Source organism: Acomys russatus, chromosome 28 (genome assembly GCF_903995435.1).
Source record: "Acomys russatus chromosome 28, mAcoRus1.1, whole genome shotgun sequence".
Taxonomy (NCBI): Eukaryota; Metazoa; Chordata; class Mammalia; order Rodentia; family Muridae; genus Acomys; species Acomys russatus.
In genome coordinates, this window is record NC_067164.1 from 35841678 (window position 1) to 35854978 (window position 13301).

The following is a 13301-nucleotide window of genomic DNA, read 5'->3' on the forward strand; positions in this document are numbered from 1 at the left end:
CCTTGATATCATTGCCCTGTGAAGAGTATCTTGAACCCCACACCAGCAGATCTATAGGTCCTGTCTGCAGTAGACAGCGGTGGTGAAGCCTTTTGCCTCTGTTAGATATCCCTCCTGCCTTTGTCTGGTAGCTGCATTTTCTTTTCTTTTTTTTTTTTTTTTTTTTCCCTTGATTTTTCAAGACAGGGTTTCTCGGCTGTCCTGGACTCACTTTGTTGACCAGGCTGGCCTGGAACTCACAGAGATCCACCTGCCTCTGCCTCCCAAGTGCTGGGATTACAGGCGTGCATGACCACACCTGGCTGCATTTTTTTATCTAATACCGCCACCTCTGCCTTTAACTAGGCCTTCATTTTATTAAATTATGGTATTAGCTCCATGTTCATCTCTTCCCTCTATTGTTAGCCATTTTCAGAGCATATTTACTAATCTGAGCACAGACCTACTCACTTTCAGTCCCCTCTTTAAAATGTTCATGTTAGCACCAAGGAGATAGCTCAGAGAGTAAAACTGCCACTGGGCAGTATCCTGACCTGAGCTTCATTTCAAGCATCTGTGTAAAAGCCAGGCCATGGAGGCTGGAGATGGCTCAACAGTTAAGAACACTAGGTGCTGAGCTCAAGTTCAAGCACCCACATGGTGGCTCACAAACATCTGAGCTCAGGTTCTAGGGGATCAGAGACCCTTGTTTGGTCTCTGTGGGTACTAGGCACAAATGTGCTGCACAGAAACAATGCAGGTAAAATAGTCACACACCAGCCCTGGGAAGACAGAGCCTAACTGACTCAACAAACCCATGAACCAAGGTGAGTAGTTTCTGAAAGACAGTGCCTACTGTAGACATACACACACACATATTTAAGTTCATGTTTCTACATCACCTATGGAAAAAAAAGGGTTTGGTGGCAGCCTGGGAGGCTGAGGCAGGGGGATCTCTGTGAGTTCAAGGCCATTCTGGTCTCCATAGTGAGTTCAGGCCAGCTAGAAGTACATAGTGAGACATTGTCTCAAAAAGAAAACAAAAACAGTAAAATTCAAGCTAGTTAATACAGCATAACTGTTAGTTTGCCGTTGTCGCTTGATTTTCCTTCTCCAGCTCTTCAGCCATCTCCTGAATTGAACATGACATTAGCTTTGTGCCCTCCTACCCTGATAACTTCTAGTCATCCCACCCTCAAGTGCGTCTTCTCCCACCTGCTCTTCCTTGACCCTCTGAGGAACTACTGTTTCCTCATCCTTGCTGTCATTTAACTTTGGTGAGAGCAGCACCTTTTTTCCCCCTTATCAGATGTTAAGAGTGGGTCAAGAACCATGCCCTTAGTTCATTACATAATTCCTCATACATAGTACATAGTCAATAAAAGTATGTTATATGTGAACCAAAATAAACCTTTTTCTCTTTATTTAAAAAATATGGGAAAAAACCAAAAACAAACAAAAAATAAAAATATGGGGCTAGGGCCTGGAGCGGTGGCTCAGAGGTTAAGAGCACTGGCTGTTCTTCCAGAGGTCCTGAGTTCAATTCCCAGCAACCACATGGTGGTTCACAACCATCTATAATGAGATCTGGTGCCCTTGTCTGGCTGCAGGCAAAGTATTGTATGTAGAAAGAAAGAAAGAAAGAAAGAAAGAAAGAAAGAAAGAAAGAAAGAAAGAAAGAAAGAAAGAAAAAGAAAGAAAGAAAGACGGGCTGGGGAGATGGTCAGAGGTTGGGAACGCTGTCTGTTCTTCCACGGGTCCTGAGTTTGAGTCCCGGCGACCACATGGTGGCTCACAACCATCTATGGTGTGCAAGTGTATATGCAGATAGGAACTATATTCCTTTTAAAAAGTGTGTGAGGCAAAAGCAGGCAGATCTCTGTGAGTTCGAGGCCAGCCTGATCTACAGAGTGAGTCCAGGACAGCCAGGGCTACACAGAGAAACCCTGTCTCAAAAAAGCAAAAAAAAAAAAAAAAAACAAAAACAAAAAACAAAACAAAACAGAAAAATGTGTTGTGTGTCTATGCAAATACATTAGCAAGCCTGGAAGTGAGACATTTGTTGAGTAAAGGTTGTGTATATGTGTGATTATGCTTAAAGAAGTAAGCAGCTTTTGCCAGGGATGGTATGATACACGTTGAGAAGAAAGTGAGGAGAACTCAAGTTCCCATAGCAGACCAAGAGGCTCTGAAGCTTCATGTTTGCAGCCATCCCATTATGTTACACAAATTGACTTTAGGCACTTCAGGGGAGATGCTGCAACAGGAAAGTCATTTTAGAATTTTGGGGGGTTTTTTTGAGACAGGTTTCTCTATGTAGCTCTGACTGTCTTGGAACTCACTATGCAGACTAAGTAGACCTCAAACTCAACAGAGCAGCAGGTCTCAGCCTTCCTAATGCTGCAGCCCTTTAATACAGGTCCTCGTGTTGTGGTAACCCCCGATTACTACTTTATATTGTAATTTGCTACTGTTATGAATCGTAATGTAAATATTTAATGTGCAGATAGTCTTAGGTGACCCCCGTGAAAAGGTCATGACCCATAGGTTGAGAACTGCTGCTCTAGAACTTTTTTTTTCTCAATTCCCAAACCAGCTATTTACATTCAAGGTGGTTCCTGGCCCAGGGAGCAGAAGCCCAAGAGGTGGACTCCTATCAGCAGAAAAGCTGCAGTACACCTGCACCCTTGCATAGATCTTTGGGTAACTGGGGGCGAGAATGAGGAAAAGGAATAAAAAGAAAGGACAAGGGAAAAGTAGAGTTGTGCAGCTGGCCTTTGAGGAACAATTACACTCATGGTTTATATTTACAGCTTTGGGTGGGTCTCCTCTCTGCCTTAGGCCTGGCACTAGGTGCCCCAGAAGTGTGCAACCAGGTCACCTCACCCCAGTCTGTCCGGGGCCTTCTTCCTTGTACTGCCCAGCAGCAGCAGCAGCAGCAGCAGCAGCAACTTCCTGCTCTCCCACCCACTCCTCAACAACAGCCACCCTTGAATAATCATATGATTTCACAGGTGAGTCACTACTTACTCAAGTGTTGAGCCCCCTTTGATCTGTTCAAAGAAGCTCTAGAAGTGCTGTCATCTTGTCTTCTGTGCTGTGGAAAGATTCTACTCCTGCCTCCAGTTCTTATTCATTAGTTGTTGGGAGAGAAGAAGAAGGGCAACTGTTTGGCCACAGTACTCCTTCTGTTGTGTTGTCCTCTTAAGACAAGCTATAAACAAAGCCTACCTCAGCCTCAAAGCTCCAGGCTGGGGCAGTCTCAGCTCCTGGGGCCCTACCCGCACATCCTCAGTGCTGGGATTGCAGATGTGCACTGTCACACTTGGCTAGCCTGAGAACTCTGTTTTACATTTCTTCCTCCTCTTATGAGGCAGGATCTATCTGTGTAACCCTGGCTGGCCCGAAACTCAGAGCCCACCTGCCCCTGCCTCCTGAGTGCTGAGATTTCAAAGTTGTGCACCTGACAACTTGTTCCTCGTTTTGCTGAGAGTTGTTGGTGGGATCTTTTACTCCACACCATGTTTCTACTGTACCTTTAAAATCCTGCATAATTAACAAGATTATTTTGGTGACCATATATGGAACTTGAAAAGATCACAGCTCCAGTCCTCCCACCCCCATAAACTGACAATGTTGATCTACAGACACATACTTGTTGCTTTGGGAGTGGGAAATAACACTCAAGACCTCACAACTGATGATAGACAAAGAGCACCCAGGTGGCATGGCACATGCTATAATTCAGTACTTTTGAAGCTGGGGTAGAAGGATCAAGAAGATAGCCAGGGCTACATAGTGAGTTTAAGCTAGCATGAGCTGCAGAGTAAGACCTTCCCTTAAAGACAGAAAGACCCTAGCACTTGCCAGGCAGTGATGGCACACACCTTTCATCCCAGCACTCAAGAGGCAGAAGCAGGCAGATCTGAGATCACGGCCAGCCTGGTCTACAGAGTGAGTCCAGGACAGCCAGGGCTGCACAGAGAAACCCTGTTTGATGTTGGCATTAGCCAGGGTTTGAGAAACATTATGTTTCTATGCAGACCATGAAAGCCATCAGCCAAAGAGTCAGATCTTCTGGCAGTTTGAATCTTAATATTCTGAGTGGGGTTGTCTCTACTATAAAAATAAAAAATACTCTGATTAGTCGCTTACTCTGTATAAGCAGAGCTCTCCATGACCAGAGGCCCATGTTATACCTCAAATATTCTGTTAGCGAGAAGGCTGTTTGTCTCCACTCTCCTGCTGCCTGCCAGGCTCCTTTATTCCCCTGCTCAGTCCAGCATGGCCTTAGAAATATCTCCTCTCTGGTGCAAGAATCAGTTTCCTGCCTAGTCTTACCGCAACGTGTGATATGCCTTGTTTGGTTGATAACCATGGGAGGCCTGTTCTTTTCTGAAGAGAAATGGAGGAGTGGATGGGAGAGAAATGGGGCCTGAGCGGGGGTGGGGGGTGGGGGGTGGGGCGTTGCGGGAAGGACTGGGAAAAGAGGAGGGAGGGGAAAATGCAGTCAAGATGAGGTGATAATGGAATCCGTTTCCAATCTGTAACTATAAACTGGAGACTCAAGTGGGAGGATCCCAGGATGACCCAGTGACCCGACACCTGCCCCTTAAGTCTTATCTATGCTTGCTAAGGTGTACACTTGGGGCCTTGATCTGCCTGTGAATGATCCCTCCAGCTGCCTCCCATTGTGGTTTTGTATGTATCCATTTCACTTGTTAAGGTCCCAGCATTTTGTTTTGGTTTATTTTTTTCCTGAAATACATGTATTTTAATACTGTCTGGCTCCCCTTTCTCCCTCTTAGTCTTTTATCTTTTCCTTTTACCTGCCATCCACATTTAAAAGCACAGCAAGAGCCAGAGGCACACAGCCTTTGGGAGGCAGAGGCAGGCGGATCTCTGAGTTCAAGACCAGTCTGGTCTATATAGGCTACACACAGAAACCATATCTCCAAAACCAAACAAACAAACAAGCACAGCAAGAGTGGAGAAGGCATAAAGAGGCAGAAGAGCAACCGTTTGGCATGAATACTTTGGAGTAGATGGCAAGTGGGCTCTAAACCCCAACCTTGTCCTTGAGCCCTCTCCTGGGTTCTGCAGTTCAGTGGGTGCATTGGTGCTGTGGAGTGTGGCCTTGGGTTAGATGCTGTAGAGTGGGGATTAGGCATGTGCTACTTGGTGTGAAGACTTGTTCTCTCAGAAATACACTCCTGAGGTTAGCGCAGAAGAATCCTCTCTGGGTGAGTTTCAGTGTCCCAGGAGATGGGAGCCACTAACCCTACCCACCACCTGATGCGCTTTACCTCTTTTCTCTTTTACCTCTTTTCTCGATCCCTTCTTCCTCCTCCTCCCTCTGCCTCTTCCTCACTCTGCTTCCCGTCCTTTCTTTTGTGGTGCTAGACTTGACGCCTGAACCCTTTCTCCCTGCTCTCCTGTTCCCCTTTTTGTTTTGTCCTAACTTGCTGTCAGCACTATGAGGCTGTGAAGTTACACAAGAATACTTACAGTCTGTTTCCTCAAATAATGCCGTGGTGTAGGAATACGGGACGTAATCACATAAACATGTGCTACTTTTAGAAAACTTTGGGAAAGGGGTACTTATTGGGTGTGAATTCAAGGACAGCTAGGGCCACACAGAGAAACCTTCTCTCAAAAAAAAAAACAACAACAACAACAACAAAACAAACAAAAATGTGAGGGCGGGGGGTGGGGGGTGGAGTACTTACCTTTAGCTCCTAGCAAGAGTATTTTGCCCGTATGTCAGTGAAGCAGGTGCACCAGGGAGTGAGGCTGAGGGTAAAGGCTCGGTGGCCATGTATTGTTCAGTTGGTTTACACTGGAGTGGATATTAGAAAGGAGCCCTGATACCTCTGTAGCTAGTTAGTGTCTTTAGATGTTGTAGAGCTGTTCATGTATCCCAGAATTCACCAGTAGGTGGCAACAGATGTCCTTGTGATCTCTTAGAGATATCCTGGTTCTGGAGTTTGAGACCATCAAGAAGATAATGCTAGAATAACCAAAACACAAAACAAACCCAACAACATAGCAGTGGAGGTGCTGGAGAGGGCCTATCACCTACATGGTGCTGCTCTTGCAGTTCTGGTTCCAGACGAGCAGGTAGTCTTCTAGTCTCTGGGCACTAGGGACACATGTAGGCAAAGCACCAATACACATTTAAAAAGAAGTACTTGAGGCCCCACCTTTACTATGGCTCCTCCTAGTTAAGGGAGCCAGAGAGCATCCACCTCCTTCTCCTCCCTCCACACCCACCCCAACAGAATCTTTATTATGTAACTTTGGCTGTCCTGGAACTCCCTATGTAGACCAGGCTGGACTCCAACTTACTGAGATCCACCTGCCTCTGCCTCTCAAGTGCTGGGGTTACAGGTGTGCCACCACCATGCCCAATCTTAGTCTGCATTTAAAACTCACAAATGCGGAAAACAAGTTGTTTTAGCACTTCACTGTTCATCATGTCTGAATAGGCGAGCCCTCCTGAAGAGGATTAGGATAGTGAAAAAGACACATAGGCACCAGCAGCATTTGGAGCTAATATTGGTAGCCTGGCCAACAGTGAGATTTAGAATGCCACTGGCTTATAGAAAACAAGGATGTCAGTAGGGTGAACTGACTTCTCAGGCTATGCAATGTCCCTCTTCAAGTAATTGGGATTCTTGGAAACTCTTTAAAACTCTAGATGTCAAATTCTCTGCTAAGGCCTTCAGTCCCCTTTGGGTTCCAAGCCATGTTCTGTCACTTAGCTATGTGATCCCAGGTGTGCCATTCAATTTCTGTGTTATTTATTTATTTATTTATTTATTTATTTATTTATTTATTTTGGAAGGGTGAGGTTCACCCAAGAGCCTCGCACTGCCAGGCAAACACTGTACTTGGCTACATACCCAGCTAGCCCTCCTTTTTATTGTTGTATTGTAAGGTGTCATGTCTCTAGACATTCTTGTAAAGCTGTCATGAAACAGTGTGTAAATGTCCGGTTCCTTTTCCTTCCTTACCACTGTCCTTCTCTCATCCCTCCTCCACCAAGGGCTTCAACTAGAGAATTGATGAGATAATCCACAGGACTGGAGAGGAAGGAATAAGGAAAATATAATTAGTTGTTTTAGAACACTGCATGTTCTCAACAACAGACCCTGCTGTCTGAGGCTAGGGAATGGCTGAGGGACACACCCACAGCGGCTGTGGCTATAGTTTGCCCTCCATGCCTGAGGACACTTTGCATGCTGCCCCACAGCCTGAAGGAAGTAGAAAGTCAAGGATGAGGATCAAGTAGCTAGAATCACGAATCTGCTGGGTGTTTATTTCTTCTCTTCCCTGTAGAGGGAGATGTCTCTGTGGATGAGCACTTCCTCCAGAACTGCCCTTGGATGACCCTTTGTACACTAGTGCCCCGCAAGTGCAAGTGGGCTTTAGGGGAGTTGGGATGGAGCTCCTCTGTGATTGTGTGGTCAGGTCAAAGTATACCTCGGGAAAGTGTTGCTTGGAATCAAGTCATAGACCATGGCCCCTGAGAGTCTAGATTCCTCACACAGCTGAAGACTTGAGTGGTTACTGGGGCAGGGAGCATACTAGGTCTCTTCTATGGGAGAGGCTGCTTGTCTGTGAGAGATGTGAGTGCCACAAGCTATCCCAGGCTTGGCCAGCCTGCTCAGTGGCCATGTGATTCATATGAAATGTCTTTTATGATTAACCTTGTTGTCCCTCCCCCTCCCCTCCCCTGCCCTCCCCATCTCTGCCCTCTGCCTCTCCTTTTATCCTTTTCTCTTCCTTTCCACATGCCTCTGTGCTGGCCCACAGCCAGTCCCGGCCCTGCAGCCCTCTCCACAGCCGGTTCAGTTCTCTCCAAGCTCCTGTCCCCAAGTCCTTCTGCCAGTCTCTCCGCCCCAGCAGTACAACATGGTATAAACTCCACTCCCCCTTTTGTCTTGTCCCTGTGTGGCCTGTATCTGTGGGGATGTCTGGGTCAGTCTTTGGTGGCCTTGCCAGCATGTTGTACTTTTGGAAGAGATGCAGAGAAAGCTGTTTCTTGAGGGGCCAGCACAGGCGGAACTGAATTCCAACCTGATGACATCATCACAGCATACCAAAAGACAAGTGAATTTATGACGGGATGTTCACTTCCTCTGCGTGTCAGGAAATAAGCTAACTAACTGAGACCCTCATCTCTACTATATGTGCCCTTCATTTCATTTGTTTCCAGTTTATTCTGTTTTATACAGAATTGTGGTCTCTGATTTCCTTCATTGCAGACTTCTCAGGTACCAGTTTTAAAGAACTTAGACCTCACCTGTCTCACCGTGTCAGATTATGTGCTCTTCACATGTACACTACATGCTACTTGAGTTGTTTGAAACTTGAATGCATTGGCACACGCCTTTAATCCCAGCACTTAAGAGGATAAAATAGAAGGATTGCCCTGAGTACTAGGCCAGCCTAGGCTACATAGTGAATTCCGGTCCAGCCTGGTATAGAGTAATATCCTGTCTCAAAAATACCCAAAATACATAAGTTAAATTAAAAATAGTTTGTATCCTAAATACAAATCCTTTGCAAATCAAATTTGCCTCATAGCTAATAAGTTCATGGTAGTGATGAACCCTTACTTTTTTACTTTATATTAATCACAGCTCTCTGCTTTTTCACTGGAACCCCCTTTCCTCCTACCTTTTGTCTCCATTCTGAAAGGTGCTGGAATATGGACCTCAAATTAATCGGCAATCTTGTCCTCTTATTATCTTTTCCTGACCAATAAGGTAGCAAAACAGTCCCTGATAATTATTGAAACTAGAGGGTAGTGTTTCCTTTTGGTTTCTAGTATTTTCTCTTGCAAAAGAACTTGTCTGATGTGTATGTATGTGTGCTTGGGTGTGAAATACTGTCCAGAGAACAGAAAACCCAACAGGAAGCTAAGAAACTAGCCTGTCATCACACAAGTGAGAGATGGCACACCATCACTCGTGCTTAGGGAAGGCAGCTGATGAAAAGGTAATTACAGCCAGCCAGCTACTGCCTTCCTCTGGTTCAGCCACTCACCCTGTCTCCTCTCGGAGGTGAGAATTGGAAGTGGTTTTTGAAGGGCAGGAGAACTCTAGACTGGTGTCAAAGAACAAAGGTGGAAATAACCTTGGAAAGGAGGAGAGAAACAAGCAGCAGGAGTGAGCCCACAGCTCTGCTCTGTGCTGGGGCCATATGAGCCCGAGGTCCATGCACAGGCTGTGCAGGTGTGTTGTAGGTACTTCCTGTAAGAACAGGGCAGGGGCATGAGGTATACAGGAAATGGAAAGAGTATTTTATCTTTTCTTTAAATCTTATATTTATCCTGTATTCCTGTAGATCGGTGCCCCCATCTCCTGAGGTATAACCATGGTAACAGCTGTGATGAGAGCAGCCATTGTTACATTTTATAGAGAGACTGTTTCTGGATTTAGGCCCTTCACACAGGTGTTCAGTTTAAGATATCACAGAAACCAGATGCCATATCTAAGGAAAACTATAGAACAGTGCTTCTCAACCTGTGGGTCTCAACCCCTTCAGAGATGTCAAATGACCCTTCTCAGGGTTGTCTAAGACCATTAGAGGATACGTATATTTGTATTACAACTCATAACAGTAGTAAATTACAAAATTATGAAGTAGTGATGAAAAGTTTTATAGTTGGGGTCACCACAACCTGTGGGGCTATATTAAAGGACAGCAGTGGGAGGAAGGTGAGAGCCGCTGCTGTAGAGCATTGCATTTCTGACTCTGTCCTGGGTTTGGGTTATTTGGTATATGTGAGACAAGGCCTATGTAGTCCAGGCTGGCCTAGAACTTAGTATATCGCTGAAGCTAATCTTGAACACATGATCCTCCAACCTCCACCTCCCAAGTGCTGATATTAAAGCGTATGCCACCCCATCCAGCTGTCTTTCTGTATTGAAGCCAAATGTGTGAGGTTTGACACAGCCTCAGCCACTGAGTCCCAACTCTCTCAACAGACAGATGACCTCAGCAACCCCTTTGGACAAATGAGCCTTAGCCGCCAAGGTTCTACTGAAGCAGCTGACCCATCCTCAGCTCTGTTCCAGCCCCCGCTTATCTCCCAGCATCCTCAGCAAGCTAACTTCATCATGGCTTCTGCAGGACAGCCCCTGCCTACTTCCAACTACCCCACCTCTAGCCATGCACCAGCTACCCAGCCAGTCCTGCCACCCCAAGGCTACATGCAGCCCCCTCAGCAGGTAGGCAGCCCCTTCCCAGCTTTGGTATTGCTGCAGTTGCTCAGTGTCACAGTCCTTTTTCCTCCAGTCTAGACAGACCAGAGAGAATGCTCTCCCCATTGTCTGCTTCAGTTACCATTCTGCCAGGTCTCCTTTCTGTACAACACAAATCGTGTTTTACTTCAAATATGTATAGTTATCCCATGATTGTGAACTTAAGATATCTCCATTTACAACTTTCTGGTTATCCGCCCCCCCCCCCCCCCCCCCCGGGCATTTAGTAATTTGCCGGCATAATGGCTGGATTAGAGAGCCCTCTCACATCTTGTCTGTTCTTGTAGATCCAGGTTTCTTACTACCCACCTGGACAGTATCCCAATTCCAACCAGCAATATCGACCTCTCTCTCACCCGGTGGCCTACAGCCCCCAGCGTGGTCAACAGCTGCCTCAGCCATCCCAGCAACCTGGTAAGTAGAACTGCTGGTGTAAGACAGTGGTGCACAAAGAGAGACAGAGGCCAGGGGACAAGGGAATGGGAACTTTTAGATTTCTAAGAAGGGGCCAGGACTGATAGAAAAAGGAAGGGAAAAGAGTGGGGAAGGAAAAGCAGCCGGAGCTGTGGGTGGCCTCCAAAGCATCACACTGACGTCTTGTATGCCTTGCCCATCCTTAGGCTTACAGCCCATGATGTCTAGCCAGCAGCAGACGGCTTACCAAGGCATGCTCGGGGTCCAGCAGCCTCAGAACCAGGGCCTACTCAGCAACCAGAGGAGCAGCATGGGAGGCCAGATGCAAGGCCTGGTGGTTCAGTACTCTCCACTGCCTTCTTACCAAGTGGGTGTACTCTATGTCAGGGAAGATCACTGAGTCCTTGGGAAGCCAAAAGCACAGCCTCCCAGGGCCATGCAAACTTAAGACTCGAGTACTGAGATAGCATCTGTTTCCTCCTAGAACCTCTAGGTTTTTTTGTTTTTCTTCTCAAAGAAGGCGCAGAGTTTGAGAAGGGTCTTAAATTGTGGTTTTTATACAGTCATGCAAGTGAGTGTGTGTCCAGGAAACAGTGTGGAGGAAATCGGAACACCTTCCTTGTGCGATATCTGAGCATGTTGTTTAGAGGGGGGGCAAGATTGCAAGGGCTCTGTGAGTGTGTGCTGTGGGCAGATGAGGACTCCTGGGAGAAGCCCCCTCACAAGGGGAAGGGACTTGTGTTGGTCTAGTGATGAGCAGCAGCTCAGTGAGATGACCCCAGTCATGTTCTTCCTCACCAGGTCCCAGTGGGCAGTGACTCACAAAATGTGGTCCAGCCACCTTTCCAGCAGCCCGTGCTGGTCCCTGCCAGCCAGTCTGTTCAAGGAGGCCTCCCAGCAGGGGGCGTGCCCGTGTACTACAGCATGATCCCACCGGCTCAGCAGAACGGTACGAGGTGAGGACGGCTGGAGAGCTGGGGCACACACAACCCAAGATTAACCCCAGCAGCGTCCTAGCACAGTGGCACACATACAATCCCAGTAGCACTTGGGAGGCTGATGCATGAGGGTCACAACTTTAAGGCCAGCCTCGACCACCTGGTGAAACAGTCTCAGAAGTATAGGGGCCATCTCTTTCTTGTTCTCCTCATTGATTTGATACTTAACCTAGAGGTCTGCAGCAAGAACTGCCTGTTCCGAGACATGGGGGAGAATGACCCCAGTGTTTGTTATTTAATCAGCCACACTCAGACGTTAAAAGAACCGGATTTTACAATATACTTATATAATTTTCTCTTACTACAAAGAGAGGGTAGGTAGGTTGTAGCTAATAAGATCGTTGGGGTAGAAGGGACATCTTTGGTTCCACTACATAGACTAGGCTGGCCTGGATTCTGGTCTTCCTACTTCAGCCTCCTGAGTCTACTGAGGTGACAGGTGTGTGGCACTGTGATGTTTTGTCTGTTTGTTTTTCTTGATTTATTTTTGAAAACAGAGTCTATGTTGCTCAGCAGTCCTGAGTGGTGGGTAATAAGCATGGGTCGCCGTGCCCTGGCTTCCTCTCTTTATTTATGTGTGTTCATGTCAGCGTGTATCACGTGTGTGGGAGTACATGTTGGGTCCCATGGAGTTGCAGGTGGTTGTGAGCGCCTGGACTGAGTGCTGGGAATTGAACCCTATTTTTCTGAAAAGATCAAAAAGTGTCCTTAACCAAAGAGCAATCTCTTCAACCCTCTGGCTGAGACAGTTTCTTTGTGTAGCCCTGGCTGTCCTGGAACTTACTCTGTCGATCAGGCTGGCCTCGAACTTAGAGTACACACCACCACACCCAGCTTTTTCGTTTTCTTTTTCTTTTTTAAATGAAGAAATTCAAGTAAGGAATGTTAACAAACCCAAGCAAAATCACACAGCTGGATAGAAGTGCAGCTGAACTAGAATTAATGTAGTTCTAACTGTATGTATCTGTGTGTACATCTCCGACGTGTGTGTTTGTCTGTCTTTTATGAGTGTGTATCCATGTTGTTTTCTCCTGTTTGTCTTAGGCGATCCCTAGTGTGTACCGTTGTGTGTGCACCCTCAACCATTCACCTTCAGTTCTTTTTACTCCTTTTTTCCTAGCACCGTGGGTCTGACCCTGACTTGATCTACTACCTTTTTGTTTATAAAACCTATATGTGTGTATACACATGTATGTGTTTGCTGTTCGATATTGTTAGGAAGAGCGTGTGCTGCTAACATTCCATATTTAGCGCAGATTAGTAGCTCCAAATTGAAAGATGATCAAGTACAAATAAATATAATTAAGTTTGCGCTGATGAGTGATTTTAGAAATTGCATGGCAAATTGGTCTGGGAATGGCTTGTAGCTGCCTCTGCTTCCCACGGGGGAGGCCCGGGAAGCAGCAGCTGTGTGCAGGAGCTCTTTTTCCCTCTGCCCCTTCACCACTCCTTTTTCCCCTCTCCCAGCCCTTCTGTGGGGTTTCTGCAGCCTCCTGGCTCTGAGCAGTACCAGATGCCTCAGTCTCCATCTCCCTGCAGCCCACCACAGATACCACAACAGTACTCAGGTAAGAGTGCAAAGAATCTAGGGGAGGGACTGGGCACTGACACGAGCATACACTACAAGGGCTTGTGT

The 13301-nt window shown here is 46.6% G+C and overlaps 1 protein-coding gene across 1 annotated transcript in view; it reads left to right on the plus strand.

Moving 5' to 3' along the window:
- Positions 1 to 13301, plus strand: part of R3hdm2 (R3H domain containing 2) — a 120801-nt gene that overhangs the window by 94095 nt on the left and 13405 nt on the right. The window contains exons 15-21 of the mRNA XM_051170694.1: positions 2821 to 2993; positions 7798 to 7899; positions 9978 to 10220; positions 10541 to 10667; positions 10874 to 11034; positions 11469 to 11623; positions 13133 to 13233. Of these exons, the coding sequence (XP_051026651.1) occupies positions 2821 to 2993; positions 7798 to 7899; positions 9978 to 10220; positions 10541 to 10667; positions 10874 to 11034; positions 11469 to 11623; positions 13133 to 13233 (1062 nt within the window). The remainder of the gene's footprint in view (positions 1 to 2820; positions 2994 to 7797; positions 7900 to 9977; positions 10221 to 10540; positions 10668 to 10873; positions 11035 to 11468; positions 11624 to 13132; positions 13234 to 13301) is intronic.